This window comes from Capra hircus, chromosome 1 (genome assembly GCF_001704415.2).
Source record: "Capra hircus breed San Clemente chromosome 1, ASM170441v1, whole genome shotgun sequence".
Classification (NCBI taxonomy): domain Eukaryota; kingdom Metazoa; phylum Chordata; class Mammalia; order Artiodactyla; family Bovidae; genus Capra; species Capra hircus.
Window position 1 is genome coordinate 87,804,013 of NC_030808.1, and position 19,175 is coordinate 87,823,187.

Sequence of the window (19,175 nt, forward strand, 5' to 3'; positions counted from 1 at the left end):
AGAAACAGTTTCTGGAACTTCTGTCCTCTACCTTCTTGATTTTCTCCCTTTAAAATGCCTAAAACAGGCGACTTCTCTGGTGGTTCAGTGGTTAAGACTCTACGCTTCTACTGCAGGGGGCATGGGTTTGATCCCTGGGCTGGAACTAAGATCCCGCATGCCCAGTGGCCAATAAATAAATAGTCTAGATTAGAGTCACTACATGATAATGACTTATTAGGAAGCAGATGAGCCCTAATTGGTAATACCTGAATAAGCTATTTCTTTCAGAAGGGTGAAATGTGTATCTGTATATAGACATCTTAAGCACTACGGTTCTTGCCTGCCACACCAGACCTCCTGAATATACAATTTGAAAATAATTTAATTAATTTATTTACTTTTTGGCCCTGATACATAAGGAATCTTAGTTCCTGGACCAGGGATCAAACCTGTACCCCTTGCAGTGGAAACATGGAGTTTCAATTGCTGGATCATCAGGGATATCCATAAATTATTTTTTATGAGGGCAGGAATTATTCTACTTATAAACATCGTTTTTTTTTTGTGGGGTTAGGGGGAGGGATAAAAATGTTTCCAGTGTGATGCTATTAGCCACATATTATGTCATTTTCTTCTCATTCTTTCCAGTTTGCTGGAAATTGGAGACAGAAAGTAAGGAATAAACAATATTTTCATTTTCTGAGTTGATGTTTCATGTTTTTGTCTTTAGACTAAAGTTAAAGTAAGTGCCTGGTAATCTTTTGTGCAAAAATATCAATATACTTGGATAAGTATGTGGTTAATTAGAGCCAAGTTCTCCATTCTTTTCTAGGAAGAGACAGGAACTGGGATTCAGCTCCGTGAATATGGTCTCGTTACTAGTGCCTCTAGTTTAAGTGTATACATTCAAAGTCACCTCCTCCTCTGTATCTTTCCCTGAACCCCTCGTTTTCTTTATGGGTAGTTCTCTGGAGCCCTTAAACTCATGCTTGTTTGCTCAGCCACTTATGCCCGTATTTCAAAGAAGTTTCCTGGAATTTCACACACTACCTAGATGAGGTTCAATATGAGGACTGAATTCCTTTTCTTACCACTTAGGGAGAGTGAACAGGAATCTTCTATGGAGATTTATCCTCCAAAGAAGATGAGGAGCATGTGATATAACATCTCAAATCAATCTCTGACTCCCCATCCACATTCCTCTGTTGACAGGAAAGCTTTCAATCTCCCAGGAACTGACCTTAGTTATGAGGTTTCACTTGGGAGTGGTGAGGAGAAATTGTAGTCCTGGGAGAATTGTAAGAGAGATGAAGCTTGTCTTAATCTTCATTACTTAACTTGCATCCACTTTTTGGTCCTTTGCCTCAAAATTTCCAGTGCCCAGTCATAAAAGTGATAATAGTCTGTACCTTTTATTAGTAATCATCATAAAACAATTGCTGTCCTTTTATGAATGTTTATTATGTGCTAGACATTTTGATAAGCATTTTATATATATCTCATTTAATCTTATGATTTGATTACGCTACTACCTTATGTTACTATTGCTATTTTCCAGATGAAGAAACTGATGCACGAGTAAGGTAAATACATTTCCCCAAATCTCATAGAACCAGGATTCAAACTCAGGTCTGAATGTTCTCAAAGCCTGAGTGCTAATCATTTATTTAGACCTTCTCCCTCTTGGCTATTATTCCATTCTGTAAATTTAAAACTAATTATCTCTTATCAGAACTTACCTTTTATGTTCTTCCATAGCCCTGCTCTTAGGTTTCTGGGGTGATGGATGATTCTAGGGTACTTTGGTGTGATGAGGAATTTTTGAGAAAGACAGCATTGTTCAGGGCCATCTGCAATTTTATTGCCAGGTCACAAGAATCTGCAGTTAAACATACTGATTTCTAGTAGTGACTCTTCAGGGTTGTTTTTTTTTTTTTGGATGGGAAGATTTTCAAGTCACAATACAGAGAAATCTGCTTAATTTGCCTACTTTTAATTATTCAATAATAATTCAATTAATTGTTTATTCATTTAAGTGACGTTTATTGTGCCCTCCTATATGCCAGGAATTATATTAGACTAGAGGCTAAGAATATAAACTCAAACTAAAATGAAGAAGAGTGAAATAAATCCATGTCTTCAAGAATCTTTTAGGGGTAATAGAAAAATAAACTACGACTATCATGTGGTATGATAATTGTTTTTATAGAGGGGTGCAGTGGGATGTTATTCAAGCATAGAAGATAAGCACCTACCCTACCCTGGGCTTGAATCACCAGGTACAGACGAAGTTTGAGGTAAATCTTGAAGAGTGATTATTAGTTAGCCAGGTGGATAGAAAGAAGAGAGATCAGAGAGGGGAGTCTCAGACAGAGGAGACAGTAAATGCAAAAGCCCAGAGGTGTGAAAGAATTTGGAAACTTAGGGATGAACACTGATTAGATGGCCGAAGCATAAGAGGTGTGGGGATGACAGTGGGAAACAGACTTAAAAGGTCATTTCACTCCCTGATCCCAGTCATTTACAGCAGCAAGCTGTCTGTAACATCCCTATGTCTAGGGATGTAAATTTTCCCAAGTAAAGACAGAACATCACGCTGGTCTATATGCTATTGTTGAATGAAACCCCCTTCCTTTTAGCAGGCCTTGATGCCTGTTAGTGTCAGGGCTGGTCTGGGTTTGATTTCTTACTTCCCACGAAATGGAAGTGGAAATGGAAGGAATGCCCATGTGAAGATAGGTTGTAGTTTGCCCGGTGGCTGCTCTTCAGGGATCACAAACTACACTGATATCAGAGGTAAAGTAAATTGCTGGCTCTACCTGAACTTTCAAAGGTCCCCTTTGTTCCAATCTCCATGGTTTTTTTTTTTTTTTTTGAATTGAGTTTAGTGGTAAATGCTGGCAGTTTCTGAGGCTACTCAACTATTAAAGTACTTCATTTTTAAAAGCGGAGAGAGTTGCTGATTTCCACTGTTGGATGATTTGGACATCGGGCTTCTCACAAATACCACGTAGAATCTTCTAAATAGTCTTGGATGTTTGCCAGGATAACTTGAGGGTTGTTAGTATTCAAAGTGTTATTTATTCAGTCACATATCATGACATTTTCAAAGAAATTGAGAATTGGAAGGCTTTTTTTGGTTGGTGTTAACCCAAAACCCAGGTGGCTTCCCAGGTAGTGCTAATGGTAAAGAACTCACCTGCCAGGGCAAGAGATGTGTGAGATGTGGTTTTAACCCCTGGATTGGGAAGATTCCTTGGAGAAGGGCATGGCAACCCACCCCAGTATTCCTACCTGGGAAATCCCATGGACAAAGGAGCCTGGTGGGCTACAGTCCATCGGGTTGCAAAGAGTCGGACCTGACTGAAGTGACTGCGCATGCGCACAACACAAAACGGGTTTGCTCTGAGTGGCCTTGACTGGCTGAGCTGGACCTGGCTCCTGAGATTTCCATCAACAGTTGCCCAAGCTGTATTTAGGGTGCTCTCTTTTTCTAGGAGGTTGAAATTTCCCAGCTGATTATGACTTTCTAGAAATGGACCTAACTGTAGCAATTGCACCAAATTCTGTGTCTGTCACAACTGTGGAAAGGAAAGAGTATACTTTACATGTGAGTCTGAGCCCCTAATCTGATCGTGGCTTTCTTCTCAGCATTGTTAGATGTTGGCCACAGCAGCTGAGTGCTTTTGGTTGGAGACAGACATGGTTAATTGCTTTGTAATGATGCCTCTGTCATGTGCAAGGATGGCAGCAGGACAGTCTGTTTGTTTGCTCACCATGGGAAGGAGCTAAGTGTCAGGGCTTGCAGCTGCCTCACAAATGGCTGGGTTTTTAGCACAGCAAATAAAACAGCTGAGCTTTGATGACACTCTAATGGAGGAGGTAGATGAATTGGGGCAGACCTAAGCTGAGGGTATTATGTGAATGTCTAGATGTTGAATTCACCATAGTATTGCAGATGGTGAGTGAAGCTTCCTGTTGATGTCTCTGTGACCAGCTCTCTCACTGCATGGTCTGAAAAGGAACTGTTTGCTTAAATGTTATGATGTGTGAGAAACCCAAGGGGTAGGGAGAACCTGTCTCTGTGTCTCTTTATATGCTCCTTGAGTGAATTTATTCCAAAACAAGCGATAAATGGGGCAACAGAATCTGTGCTAGTCTAAATGGGTATTCATCAGCCCCGAAGCATAAGGCCCTTAAGAGAAACACAGAGAAATTCTTTAGTAACTGATGAATAGTGATAGTTACTTACATTAGATTTTCTAATTCCAAATATCCTTTCTCCATATCCTTTCTTTTAAACTAGTTTCTTTTTCCTGTTAATTTTTTCCTCTTCGGATGATATCAGTTGCCCCTAAGAGAACCTCTCAGAAGCCAAAATATTCTCGTATCTCTCATTGAGTGAAAATTAGAATTAAAAACAATTTATGAGAAAACTGGAAGATTCATAGAAAACTTGTGAAGTAAAATTTGAGCATGGTTCTCCTTTTTTGATTATAACAAGGGATTTTGTGAACATGTAATTGCATGGGGTCATCTTTGTTGTGTACAGAGATTTAACAAGAGAAGAAATAGGGCTAAGAGAATGGGGGAAGTGGGGAGAGAGAAAGAGAGGGAGCCAAATAGTGAGAGACAGAGGTAGTGTGAGGGAGGGATTTTTATGAAGAGACACTGTAACTTCTACCTACAAAAATTTCTGGTACTACTAATTGTGCTAATAGCTGGTGGGATTGTGCAAAGGACCTTGAAACTTTCTCTATGGTCTGATCTCATACTATGTTGGAAACATGTCATATTACAACTTGCTAGAGTTTGGGGATTAAATTTGTTTTAGAGCTTGGCTAAAGAATAGGTCTGGAAGCCCTAATTAAATGATTGTATTGTTTGAGAGAACAACTTCTTTTCCTACCTAAATGAAACACTTGCTCATAAAGTCATTATCAAAAATGCAGAGATTGACATTTCCTTTCAATTCCTTGGCATTGCACTGGAGAATGACACCCTAGCCAAGATGAACCCATGGTACAATTGTAGCAACATTTTGTTAGGAAAACATCTATTCTCCTAAGTAATCTGGTTACTTAGATAACTTAGTTTGGTTGTCACACAGTTGAATAAGGACATAATGTAAAATTTCAGATAGTGCTAATTTTCAGAAGGCCTAATCATACTTGAGAGGCACTGTAAGAATAACATTCACATGGACATTAAAGGGTTTAACTAGCTTATCAAGTTAAGTCATTTGTGATTGCTTAGGTTCTAATGATTATATTATTAACCTTTTAAAATTGATGTCATTTATGCTACATTTATAAATTTTTATTTATGTCACAATTCTGGCTGAATTATTTTCCATGATCTTATATTCTAAGCAAATGGAAGTTGCTCTTTCCTACACTCCCTCCATTTTTAAATAAAATAATACTAGTTAGTTATAGCAGTGTTGATCTGGTTTCGGGTGGATTTAGTGAGTAGATACAGGGAGGCAGATTTCAAAAAGTTATCAGAAGAACATTTAGCATTGTCTTATTATCTGGTAACCTTTCTCATTTCTGATAGGATTCAAGTAGTAACTGTCCCTATTGCTAGAGGATCCCTGCTAAGGATTAGAATCCCTGCTAAGGATTATGCATTAGTGTGAGTTTTGGGCATAAAGACATTTTAAGCGAGTCTAACGCCAGTCAATCCTAAAGGAAATCAACCCTGAATATTCATTGGAAGGACTGGTGCTGAAGCTGAAGCTCCAATACTTTGGTCATCTGATGCGAAGAGCCAATTCATTGGAAAAGACTCTGTTGCTGGGAAAGATTGAGGGCAAGAGGAGAAGGGGACGATAGAGGGTGAGATGGTTGAATCGTATCACTGACTCAATGGACATGAGTTTGAGCAAACTCAGGGAGACAGTGAAGGACAGGGAAGCCTGGTGTGCTGCAGTTCATGGGGTTGCAAAGAGTTGGATACGACTTAGCGACTGAACAACAACAACAACTTCAAGAGACCATATACTACTAAAGGTTATATTGTTAAATCACTTCTTCATTTTACTGTTAATAGTAATAATTGCCATTTGGTAGGCATCTATTATATATTATATACAGTGCTAAGCATTTAATTTATACCTTCCTTGGTTAAGCTTCATACCAACCCTCTGTAGATATTAATATTATCCACACTGATGCGGATTAAAGAACTGTTTTCTGGTTTGTTTGTTTTTTTTTTTGGTATCTATTATCTTGACTCTTCCAGTAGATTATAAATTAATTCTTAAGAGAGAAGTCAATGGTTACTTTGTAGTATTCCTTATAGTTGCTGCAAATGTGAAAGGATAGAACAGGTTCAGCTTAAAAATTGTCTGCTCAGTCCTGCTTCCCTTCCAAACCTTGTGAGTGTTCCCAAAGCCACGGGAATGATTGCCACAATGCAGAAGCCACAAGCTTGGTATTTTCTCACTTCTCATCCTAGTATCTGTTGGGGAAGTTACTTAAAACATCTCTGAGCTTCAACATTCTCATCTGTAGGATGGGATAATAATAGTGCTCCCTTAATTGTATTGTTATAAAGATTAAGTTATTTAACACATGCAAAGCATTTAAAATATTATTAGCCTCAGTTCTTTCTCATTAAATAATGAGTATTTAGTTTTGTATATATTTAAGTTACTCCAAGAGGTTGTTTCTTTATTGGAATTCAAGAAGGCACTAGTTAACTTCTTCTGGGTGTCATTATTTTGAGATTTCTACAGTCTTATCTGATACATCAGTTGGGAATTTTTAATAAAAAACCCAGAGGGAAAGAAAAATTAACTCACCCAATAATTTTACTTCCATGTGTTTCACTCTTGGATCACTTGAAGGGAGCCCAAGGTACATTAAAGGTTACAAAATTTTAGCCCTGTAGTCACAAAGATTTCTCTATTATCTTCAGAATTAAGTTTTTAAGATGAACTCAGAATTGAGTTTTCCATCAAATTTTCCAAGTATTTATAATATCATGTGTATGTGTTTGAGAGTTAAAAAGGGAAAGTTCTTTATAATCTCTTTGCTCAATCGCTCAGTCGTGTCTGACTCTTTGTGATCCCATGGATCACATGTAGCCCACCAGGCTTCTCTGACCATGGGATTTCCCAGGCAAGAATACTGGAGTGGGTTGCCATTCCTTCTCCAGGGGATCTTCCGAACCCAGGGTTTGAACCCAGGTCTTCTGCATTGCAAGTAGATTCTTTACTGCTGAGTCATCAGGGAAGCCAAAATAACTTTAAAAATAGTGAATCATAGGTTTTTGGACTACCTTGGGCTTATCAACTTAGAATGCAAGAGGTAGTGAAATCTTTCCAATGTAATGGATTTTTTTTAAAGTTTTAGTTACACATTTGAAGTCCTGATTATACCCTATGGATTTGTTTTTGAAAATCAAACTAAGAATTACAATATCACAGAATCCTTTCTATTTCATCAGGTTAGTTTCACTATTCATTCCACACGTATGATTTGTAAAATTCTGCAATATCTAGAAAACCTTGATTATAAAAGGTACTTATATATAAAAGGTACTTAAATATAGATGAGATAGATGTTTGCTCTTCTTCTCATATTGATGCTAAATAAAAGATGGAATGTTTTTGTCGAAAACCAGTTCCTCATTTTCCTTCCCCCTCCCCACTCTAAACACAGTGTGAATGCAGTGTGAACGAAAGCTTCCTTAAATCTGTTATTCAGCCCAAGTGTGTGTTAGGGGAAAAACTGTGTATAAAACCTAACAACAAAACAAGACAGTTGTAAATAGAAAAGTAAAGCGTGTAGATGAGACAAATATTCTCTGCTATAATTTTAAAATCCCAGTGGGGTATACTTGTCAGAAAGAGGGACTACATACTCATTAATTGAAACACAAATTCTCAAAAGCAATATTCTAACATGTCAATTTGCCATGATAGATTTATCCATTGAAACCAGTCCACCAGTCTTGACCAGCATGTAAGATCTTAATTCTCACAGTTCCATTGAAATGGAGTAAAGATTTTCACACAAATATCTTAGTAACATAGTCTTTCCTGGATTGTATGCAACATTGTCAGTTCACAGGTAATGAAACTCCTGGTAAATGTTAGCTTCTCACACAGTAGCAGGGTCTTACATGGAAAAGGGCTCTGTTCATTTTCTATTAAATCACAGGAAGAGATTATAGAATTGGTTAATGAAAACAGCTTATTTTTTGGAAATCAGTTAAAAAATCTAAAGTTATGAGTATAAAGTAATAAAAGGAAAAAATAGCTGCTGGGATTCCCCTCTTCTTTACAGTGATATGGTAGAAATACAAGGAAAACGCACAACATCCTTTAGTTAGGAAATCTGGTCCCTTCGCTTGCTACAGGGCTCAGTTTAGAGTAAGGAACGAAAAAATATTTTTGGCTGCAGCTTTAGTAAACAATGAATGACAAAAAATATTGCAGAAATATCAAGAGATCTGACAACTCTGAGCACAGATCTTGTCACATTGATATTGCCTATATTCCTCCACGAAACTTGGCAAATAAATAACTGAGCCCGATTTTGGCGGAAGGAGAGAAGGAAGTACTAGTTCCAGCATTGAACCAAGATTAAGAAAAAACCCAACCAACAAAAAACAGTTATTTCTTTTCCTGAATAATAAAGACATCATGTTTGCATATAGAACAGCTTTTGCATTATTGCTCTACGTATACGAATATATTAAAGAACTCATAACAGACTACACATTACAAACTTAAGGTTCTTTGGTGAAGAATGAAAGAAAACAGTATTTGAGCTTTAAAGAAAATGATCTCATCCACTTTGATTTTATCTGCTGATCCGCTGGATCCTTTCACAGAGCAGGGAAAGATACTGTGTGAGTTTCACCATGGCAACAATTGCCACGCCCCCAGCCATCATGCAGGTTGGCCAAAAGAGTGAATGGAACAGCACGTTGGAACTGTAGAGTTTGGTTAGGATGACACTCTTCTGGTTTCCTTCCGGGTCAGAGTAGCAGGAGAAGTGTTGGTACTTCCTGAAGTTTTCCATGACAACATTGACCAGGGACATGGATTCTTCAAAATTTTTTCCACACTTGGGTATATAGGAGCACTGTGGAAAATGAGATAAACTGTCACCAGACAATACTCTGTGTGTGTGTGTGTGTGTGTGTGTGTATCTGGTACGAGGAGGAGTGTAGAGGCCAACTTAATGATCTGTGAAATAAGCATGATTTTTTAAAGAATATATATTCAAACTAGTGCCTCCAGAAACTCTAAGAACTCACACACTGATTAAAACAATGCTTTTAGATATTTGACCAAGATGTACTTTGATAGCTCATTCATATAGTTTAAATATTGATTAAAATCAAATAACTCAAGTGGATTCATTTTGCCACAGCTAAGCATGGTGTTATTCTCCATTGAATATACTTTTCCACAGAATAGGGTGTCAACCTTTCGTCATATCTGTCCACAACTGTCCATGTAATATCAAAAGCTGCCAGTTCTCTCAGGGAAAGTAGTTTTCTCCTGTCTTTTTTGGCTTGGCTTGATTATTTGCAGTCAAATCACCTTGGCCAAGAAGACAACTATACCCCTGATGAGTTGTTAAAAACGAATCTTGTAAAGTGTAGGGATATTGAATAGTTGAAGAGCTGTGATAAATGGTTCATGCCTAGTTAGCAATGACAAAGTAAATTTTTCCATAAAGCAAGGAAAAATAAAGCAGAATTCAGTTTACTCTTAAACTAGTACTCATCTGAGAATTTAAAATATCTTTTCTTTAATCTTTTCACCTATTATCATTCTTGCTGTGTCTTCTATATGCCTCTCTTTTTTTCCTACGTACTTATATCCTTTGATTTCTTTCTTTGTACCTCTCTTTTCCTTTTCTGCCCTGTCCCCTCCCAATGATATTTCCCCCCTCTTTTCCCTCTTCCTATTCTTTCTCTTTCTCCTCTCTCTCCCTCTTCTCTGGGTACAGATGGAATTAAGGAACTTTGTAGTTTTTCTTATTATTATTTATAGATATGTTTTTGCATATATTTTCCTAAATTAAAAAGCATACTGAGTGAAATAAGTCAGACAGAGAAGGACAAATATTGTATGATATTGCTTATATGTGGAATCTAAAAAATGGTATAAATGAACTGATTGATATAACAGAAATAAAGTTACAGATGTAGGAAACTGTCTTATGATTACCAGGGAGGAAGAACGGGGGAAATAAATTGGGAGATTGGGACTGAAATACATACACTACTATATAGAAAACAGATAACTTATAAGGACCTACTATATAGCGCAAGGAACTCTACTCAATACTCTATAAGGATCTATATGGGAAAAGAACCTTAAAAAAGAGTAGATATAGGTATAACTCATTCACTTTACCATTCAACAGAAAGTAATACAACAGTGTAAATCAACTATACTCCAATTAAAAACAAAAGCAGTCTTTGAGGAGATGAAATCTCTGTGACCCTCTTCCTTGGTCTGTAAATGAGCAGTGAAAAAACTGATATAACAATGAATCTATTTTTTTAAAAAAGTTAGGGAAAAAGTGATTTAAGTCAATTCTCTGGGAGATACAAGGGCCTTGGTTAAGTCTTTACCCTCTTTATGGTAAAAAAGGGTTTTTATTGCTTCCCAATAGGAAAAATATTCTATTCCTTGTTATACGCATTATCAAAAGACTAATTTAATTGATTTATCTGAATTAAGATGGTTAGTGACAAGATTGCTGATAAACTGGTATTTTATTGTGAATTAGAAAACTATGCTCGTTAAAACACTGCTATTCTCTGTTGAAAAACTGTCATACTACACTGACTTCATGAAAAAAACCCATATCTCTTACTGATATTGCCAGTTTATAAGATGTGATTTAAATATTGACAACCATGACTTTTACAGTGTCACTGGCACTCCTAGGATTGTACAGTACTGTACACAACTCGTAGGACTGTATAAGAGACACCGGTGAGGTGAGCTGATGGTGAACTTCGAGGGACACATGGAAGTTTTAGGGCAGGATTCTGGAATTCCAGACACCAATTTAGACTTGTATATTTCACGGAAAGGAAATATAAAAGAAATGGAATGAGTTTTGCTAATGGAGTATGTTTGAATGACTCTTTCCCCTGATTTACTGAGTATTCTGGCACCTCAGTGTTTTTTTTTTTTTTTTTTTTTTTTTACTGTGCAATAATTATTGGATTATTTCTCTATAAACATCAGGAAGATTCTGCAATTAGTTAAGAAAGGAGGATGCGCATACTGATATTCATTTTAAACAAGGCTTAATGTTCTCATACAAGGGCTGGTTGATACTTTCAGATTTAATCAGCTAAGAATAGATGTGAGTACACTCATAAATGTGAGTACTGCAGAGACCTGGTGCAAGCACAACATTAAGGGTCTGAAAGTGGCCCACGAAAGAAGAATTTCTCAGCGAGTTATAACTTGGTATGAAAATTGGCCTATGACTGCTGTGAAACACAGTTTCTACCAGTTGGATGCTTTCTGGATCAAAAGGGTTTAAAATAATAAGGGGATGCCTTTATATTTTTCCTTCTTCAGAGCTTCCCAGATCATGTCTATAATTTTTTTAATGCTTTGATTCAGAAAGCATTAAAAAAATTTAAAGACATTTGTGGTTGAGTTAAAAATGAGCCACTTTAGAATATAAATGCATCAGGCTTCTTTATATTTTGGTGCCAAGAGAATTTATAGTAGTAGTTTTAGTGGCCAACAGTGCTAAGTTATTGAAATGATCTCAGTAAAAATGGCATTCCATTAAAAATAGAGTTTTTTCATTTCTTATGCTCTTGTGAATTGATTTGACTTTAAAATTCATTTGGATAAATGTTTATCAGCCAATGACAATCATTTTGTCTCTACATAAGATTCTTCCGGATACAATGGGATATAAATTACTTTTGAGACCATTTAGCAAGGCTGTAATACAGAAGTTGCTTTATTAAAGTTTGAAGCCATCAAGGTCTCAAATGCACGTGTTTAGACTAGCAGATGAGGCGTGTCCCATATAGTTGGATGTGGGTCCTCATGGCCAGTGGCACTTAGAAATGCAGCTCCACGTTACTTGTGGGGAAAAGATTCCTCTGCTCTTGTACTTTTAGCTTTTTCTAACCATGCCACCCTCCACCTTTCAACACACATAAATTGCCTCCCACTAGACTAATATTAGGCACCCCACTCTAGTACTCTTGCCTGGAAAATCCCATGGGCTGAGGAGCCTGGTGGGCTGAGGAGCCTGGTAGTCTGCAGTCCATGGGGTCGCTGAGTCAGACACAACTGAGCGACTTCACTTTTCACTTTCATGCATTGGAGAAGGAAATGGCAACCCACTCCACTGTTCTTGCCTGGAGAATCCCAGGGATGGGGGAGCCTGGTGGGCTGCTGTCTATGGGGTCGCACAGAGTTGGACACGACTGAAGTGGCTTAGCAGCAGCAGACTAATATTATCCCTGGAAATTCTACCATATGTCAATAATTCATTTGCTTTTATTATTAGTGAGAACTTTTGTGCTTGTGAATATACGCGGTGGTATAACAAGCCCCTGACATGTCATTAGGAAATCTGGTTACTGTGTTACTGTTTTTCTATAACCAAGTTACTTGGCTTGTTGATTCTTCAGAATTAACTTCTTTATTTATACAATGTGGTTATATTATATATATAATATATATATTAAGCTATTCATGTTATATAAAATTAATTAATGTTATATAAAATTAATTATTGTATATACTGATGCCAGGAGTCTTCCTGGCAGGGGTGTGTGAGGGTTAAATTATGAATATGCATAAAGCCTCAATAAGTTTTAACTGTAAATTTTTTATTGAAATGTCCCATTTGTCTGTATGATCTATAAAGTCTTCAACTACATGCCCCATACTAAAGTACAAAAGCTTTAAGGATGGTAAAATGACTAGTTCTATGGTTTTCACAGGAACAGACTTGTTTGATAACTCTTGTCACGTGTTCCTTGTTTTTGTGTCCAAAGAGATCTGACATTATGCTAACCCCTGCATTAGGATTCTAGATTTCTGCTTCAAAGTATAGCCATACATTTGTTTCTAAGACTGGTATGAATTTGGGGTAAGGATTTAGTGATCTTATGATTTCATCATTTATGTGATTAGTTTAGAGTATGTAGAATGCATTTCAACAAATGAAAATTTGAGTAAGTGATCTATGCTTAGTTTGGAAAATGTAATGTAGATTGAAAAGATAAAAATCCTGGAGTTCTTAAATCATTCTTTTTTGATGGAAAGTGTGGTCTAGGAAAATCTTAATTTAAGAGTCCATGATATATAACACAAAGGAACATAGGAATAATAATTTTATATATAAGACACTATACAAAAAGATCTTCATGACCCTCATGATGGTGTGATCACTTGCCTAGAGCCAGACATCCTGGAATGTGAAGTAAAGTGGGCCTTAGGAATCATCACTATAAACAAAACTAGTTGGAAGTGATGGAATCCCAGTTGAGCTATTTCAAACCATGAAAGATGATGCTGTGAAAGTGCTGCACTCAATATGCTAGCAAATTTGGAAAACTCAGGAGTGGCCGCAGAACTAGAAAAGATCAGTTTTCATTGCATCCGAAAATAAGGCATTGCAAAAAAATGCTCAGACTACCGCATGAACACCATATGGCCAAATTCAGACTTAAATTGAAGAAAGTAGGGAAAACCACGAGACCATTCAGGTATGACCTAAATCAAATCCCTTATGATTATACAGTGGAAGTGAGAAATAGATTTAAGGGACTAGATCTGATAGATAGAGTGCCTGATGAACTATGGACGGAGGTTTGTGACATTGTACAGGAGAAAGGGATCAAGACCATCCCCATGGAAAAGAAATGCAAAAAAGCAAAATGGCTGTCTGGGGAGGCCTTACAAATAGCTGTGAAAAGAAGAGAGTGAAACACAAAGGAAAAAACAAAAGATATAAGCATCTTAATGCAGAGTTCCAAAGAATAGCAGGAAGAGATAAGAAAGCCTTCCTCAGTGATCAGTGCAAAGAAATGGAGGAAAACAACAGAATGGGAAAGACTAGAGATCTCTTCAAGAAAATGAGAGATACCAAGGGAACATTTCATGCAAAGATGGGCTCCATAAAGGCCAGAGATGGTATGGACCTTACAGAAGCAGAAGATATTAAGAAGAGGTGGCAAGAATACATGGAAGAACTGTACAAAAAAGATCTTCACGACCAAGATAATCACGATGATGTGATCACTCACCTAGAGCCAGACATCCTGGAATGTGAAGTCAAGTGGGCCTTAGAAAGCATCATTACAAAGCTAGTGGAGGTGATGGAATTCCAGTTGAGCTATTTCAAATCCTGAAAGATGATGCTGTGAAAGTGCTGCACTCAATAGGCCAGCAAATCTGGAAAACTCAGCAGTAGCCATAGGACTGGAAAAGGTCAGTTTTCATTCCAATCTCAAAGAAAGGCAATGCCAAAGAATGCTCAAACTGCCGCACAATTGCACTCATCTCACATGCTAGTAAAGTAATGCTCAAAATTCTCCAAGCCAGGCTTTAGCAACACGTGAACTGTGAAATTCCAGATGTTCAAGCTGGTTTTAGAAAAGGCAGACAACCAGAGATCAAATTGCTAACATCTGCTGGAAAACAAAAAATCAAGAGAGTTCCAGAAAAATATCTACTTCTGCTTTATTGACTATGCCAAAGCCTTTGACTGTGTGGATCACAATAAACTGTGGAAAATTCTTCAAGAGATGGGAATACCAGACCACCTGACCTGCCTCTTAAGAAACCTATATGCAGGTCAGGAAGCAACAGTTAGAACTGGACATGGAACAACAGACTGGTTCCAAATAGGAAAAGGAGTATGTCAAGGCTGTATATTGTCACCCTGCTTATTTAACTTATCTGCAGAGTACATCATGAGACATGCTGGGCTGGAAAAAGCACAAGCTGGAATCAAGATTGCCGGGAGAAATATCAATAACCTCAGATATGCAGATGACACCACCTTTATGGCAGAAAGTGAAGAGGAACTAAAAAGCCTCTTGATGAAAGTGAAAGAGGAGAATGAAAAAGTTGGCTTAAAGCTCAAAATTCTGAAAACAAAGATCACGGCATCTGGTTCCATCAGTTCAGTTCAGTCACTCGGTCATGTCTGGCTCTTTGCGACCCCATGAATTGCAGCATGCCAGGCCTCCCTGTCCTTCACCAACTCCCGGAGTTCACTCAGACTCATGTCCATCAAGTTGGTGATGCCATCCATCCATCTCATCCTCTGTCATCCCCTTCTCCTCCTGCCCCAATCCCTCCCAGCATCAGAATCTTTTCCAATGAGTCAACTCTGCATGAGGTAGCCAAAGTACTGGGGTGTCAGCTTTAGCATCACTCCTTCCAAAGAACACCCAGGACTGATCTCCTTTAGAATGGACTGGTTGGATCTCCTTGCAGTCCAAGGGACTCTCAAGAGTCTTCTCCAACACTACAGTGCAAAAGCATCAAATCTTGGGCACTCAGCTTTCTTCACAGCCAATTCTCACATCCATACATGACCACTGGAAAAACCATAGCCTTGACTAGATGACCTTAGTCAGCAAAGTAATGTCTCTGCTTTTGAATATGCGATCTAGGTTGGTCATAACTTTCCTTCGAAGGAGTAAGCATGTTTTAATTTCATGGCTGCCATCACCATCTGCAGTGATTTTGGAGCCCCCCAAAATAAAGTCTGACACTGTTTCCACCATTTCCCCATCTATTTCCCATGAAGTGATGGGACCAGATGCCAAGATCTTCATTTCTGAATGTTGAGATTTAAGCCAACTTTTTCACTCTCCTCTTTCACTTTTATCAAGAGGCTCATTAGTTCTTCTTCACTTTCTGCCACAAGGGTGGTGTCATCTGCATATCTGTTGTTATTGATATTTCACCTAGCAATCTTGATTCCAGCTTGTGCTTCTTCCAGCCCAGCATGTCTCATGATGTACTCTGCAGATAAGTTAAATAAGCAGGGTGACAATATACAGCCTTGACATACTCCTTTTCCTATTTGGAACCAGTCTGTTGTTCCATGTCCAGTTCTAACTGTTGCTTCCTGACCTGCATACAGGTTTCTTAAGAGGCAGGTCAGGTGGTCTGGTATTCCCATCTCTTGAAGACTTTTCCATAGTTTATTGTGATCCACACAGTCAAAGGCTTTGGCATAGACAATAAAGCAGAAATAGATTTTTTCTGGAACTCTCTTGCTTTTTCCATGATACAGTGGATGTTGGAAATTTGATCTCTGGTTGTCTGCCTTTTCTAAAACGAGCTTGAACATCAGGAAGGTCACAGTTCATGTGTTGCTGAAGCCTGGCTTAGAGAATTTTGAGCATTACTTTTACTAGCATGTGAGATGAGTGCAATTGTGTGGTAGATTGAGCATTCTTTGGCATTGCCTTTCTTTGAGATTGGAATGAAAACTGACCTTTTCCTAAGAGAACGCACTGGTCATAGTGAACACCCTCTTCTAAGAACACAGGAGAAGACTCTACACATGGACATCACTAGATGGTCAACACCAAAATCAGATTGATTATATTCTTTGCAGCCAAAGATGGAGAAGCTCTATGCAGTCAGCAAAAACAAGACTGGGAGCTGACTGTGGCTCAGACCATGAAATCCTTATTGCCAAATTTAGACTTAAATTGAAGAACGTAGGGATAACCACTAGACCATTCAGGTATGACCTAAATCAAATCCCTTATGATTTTACAGTTGAAGTGAAATAGATTTAAGGGACTAGATCTGATAGATAGAGTGCCTGATGAAATATGGATGCAGGTTCATGACATTGTACAGGAGACAGGGATCAAGACCATCCCCATGGAAAAGAAATGCAAACAAAAACAAAAACAAAAACAAAAACCAAAATAGCTGTCTGGGGAGGCCTTACAAATAGCTGTGAAAAGGAGAGAAGTGGAAAGCAAAGGAGAAAACGAAATATATGAGCATCTGAACGCAGAGTTCCAAAGAATAGCAAGAAGACATAAGAGAGCTTTCCTCAGTGATCAATGCAAAGAAATAGAGGAAAACAATAGAATGGGAAAGATTAGAGATCTCTTCAAGAAAATTAGAGATACCAAGGGAACATTTCACGCAAAGAAGGGCTCAATAAAGGGCAGAAATGGTATGGACCTAACAGAAGCAGAAGATATTAGGAAGAGGTGGCAAGAATACACAGAAGAACAGTACAGAAAAGATCTTCATGACCCAGATAATCACGATGGTGTGATCATTCACCTAGAGCCAGACATCCTGGAATGTGAAGTTAGGTGGGCCTTAGAAAGCATCACTACAAAGAAAGCTAATGGAGGTGATAGAATTCCAGTTGAGCTGGTCCCATCACTTCATGGGAAATAGATGGGAAAACAGTGGAAACAGTGTCAGACTTTATTTTTTTGGGCTCCAAAATCACTGCAGATGGTGATTCTAGGCACGAAATTAAAACATGCTTACTCCTTGGAAGGAAAGTTATGACCAATCTAGATAGCATATTCAAAAGCAGACATTATTTTGCCAACAATTGTCCGTCTAGTCAAGGCTGTGGTTTTTCCAGTGCTCATGTATGGATGTGAGAGTTGGACTGTGAAGAAAGCTGAGTGCTGAAGAATTGATGCTTTTGAACTGTGGTGTTGGAGAAGACTCTTGAGAGTCCCTTGGACTGAAAGGAGATCCAACCAGTCCATTCTGAAGGAGATCAGTTCTGGGTGTTCTTGAAAGGAATGACACTAAAGCCGAAACTCCAGTACTTTGGCCACCTCATGCAAAGAGTTGACTCATTGGAAAAGACCCTAATGCTGGGAGGGATTGGGGGCAGGAGGAGAAGGGGACGACAGAGGATGAAATGGCTGGATGGCATCACTGACCTGAGGGACGTGAGTTTGAGTGAACTCCGGGTGTTGGTGATGGACAGGGAGGCCTGGCATGCTATAATTCATGGGGTCGCAAAGAGTCAGACATGACTGAGCGACTGAACTGAACTGTACTGAACCACCCAATTGCACTCATGTCACATGCTAGTAAAGTAATGGTCAGAATTCTCCAAGCTAGGCTTTAACAGTACATGAACTGTGAACTTCCAGATGTTCAAGTTGAATTTAAAAAGGCAGAGGGAGGAGAGATCAATTGCCAACATTGTTGGATCTTCAAAAAAGCAAGAAATTTCCAGAAAAACATCTATTTCTGCTTTATTGACTATGCCAAAGCCTTTGGACTGTGTGGATCACAATAAACTGTGGAAAATTCTGAAAGAGATGGGAATACCAGACCACCTGACCTGCCCCTTGAGAAATCTGTATGCAGGTCAGGAAGCAACGATTAGAACTGGACATGGAACAGCGGACTGGTTACAAATAGGGAAAGGAGTACATTAAGGCTGTATATTGTCAACCTGCATATTTAACTTATATGCAGAATACACCATGAGAAATGCTGAACTGGATGAAGCACAAGCTGGAATCAAGTTTGTGGGAGAAATATCAATTACCACAGATATGTAGATGATACCACCCTTATGGCAGAAAGTGAAGAAGAACTAAAGAGCCTCTTGATGAAAGTGAAAAAGGAGAGTGAAAATGGTGCCTTAAAATCCAACATTCAGAAAACGAAGATTATGGCATCTGGTCCCATCACTTCATTACAAATAGATGGGGAAACTGTGGAAACAATGACAAACTATTTTTTGGGGCTCCAAAATCACTGCAGATGTATGAATGACTGCAGCCATGAAATTAAAAGACGCTTGCTCCTTGGAAGAAAAGTTATGACCAACCTAGACAGCATATTAAAAAGCAGAGACATTTCTTTTCCAACAAAGGTCTGTCTAGTCAAACTGTGGTTTTTCCAGTAGTCATGTATGGATGTGAGGATTGGACTATAAAGAAAGCTGAGTGCCAAAGAGTTGATGCTTTTAAACTGTGGTGTTGGAGAAGACTCTTGAGAGTCTTTTGAACTGCAAGGCAGTCCAACCAGTCAATCCTAAAGGAATTCAGTCCTGAATATTCATTGGAAGGACTGATGTTGAAGGTGAAACTCCAATACTTTGGCCACCTGATGTAAAGAACTGACTCATTTGAAAAGACCCTGATGCTAGGAAAGATTGAAGGTGGGAGGAGAAGGGGATGACAGAGGG

General features: G+C 38.4%; 1 protein-coding gene across 1 annotated transcript in view; it reads right to left on the reverse strand.

Moving 5' to 3' along the window:
- The window catches only part of KCNMB2 (potassium calcium-activated channel subfamily M regulatory beta subunit 2), a 303,937-nt gene continuing 292,085 nt past the window's right edge, over positions 7,324-19,175 (reverse strand). The window contains exon 5 of the mRNA XM_005675293.3: positions 7,324-9,083. Within this exon, the coding sequence (XP_005675350.2) occupies positions 8,799-9,083 (285 nt within the window). The 3' untranslated portion in view covers positions 7,324-8,798. The remainder of the gene's footprint in view (positions 9,084-19,175) is intronic.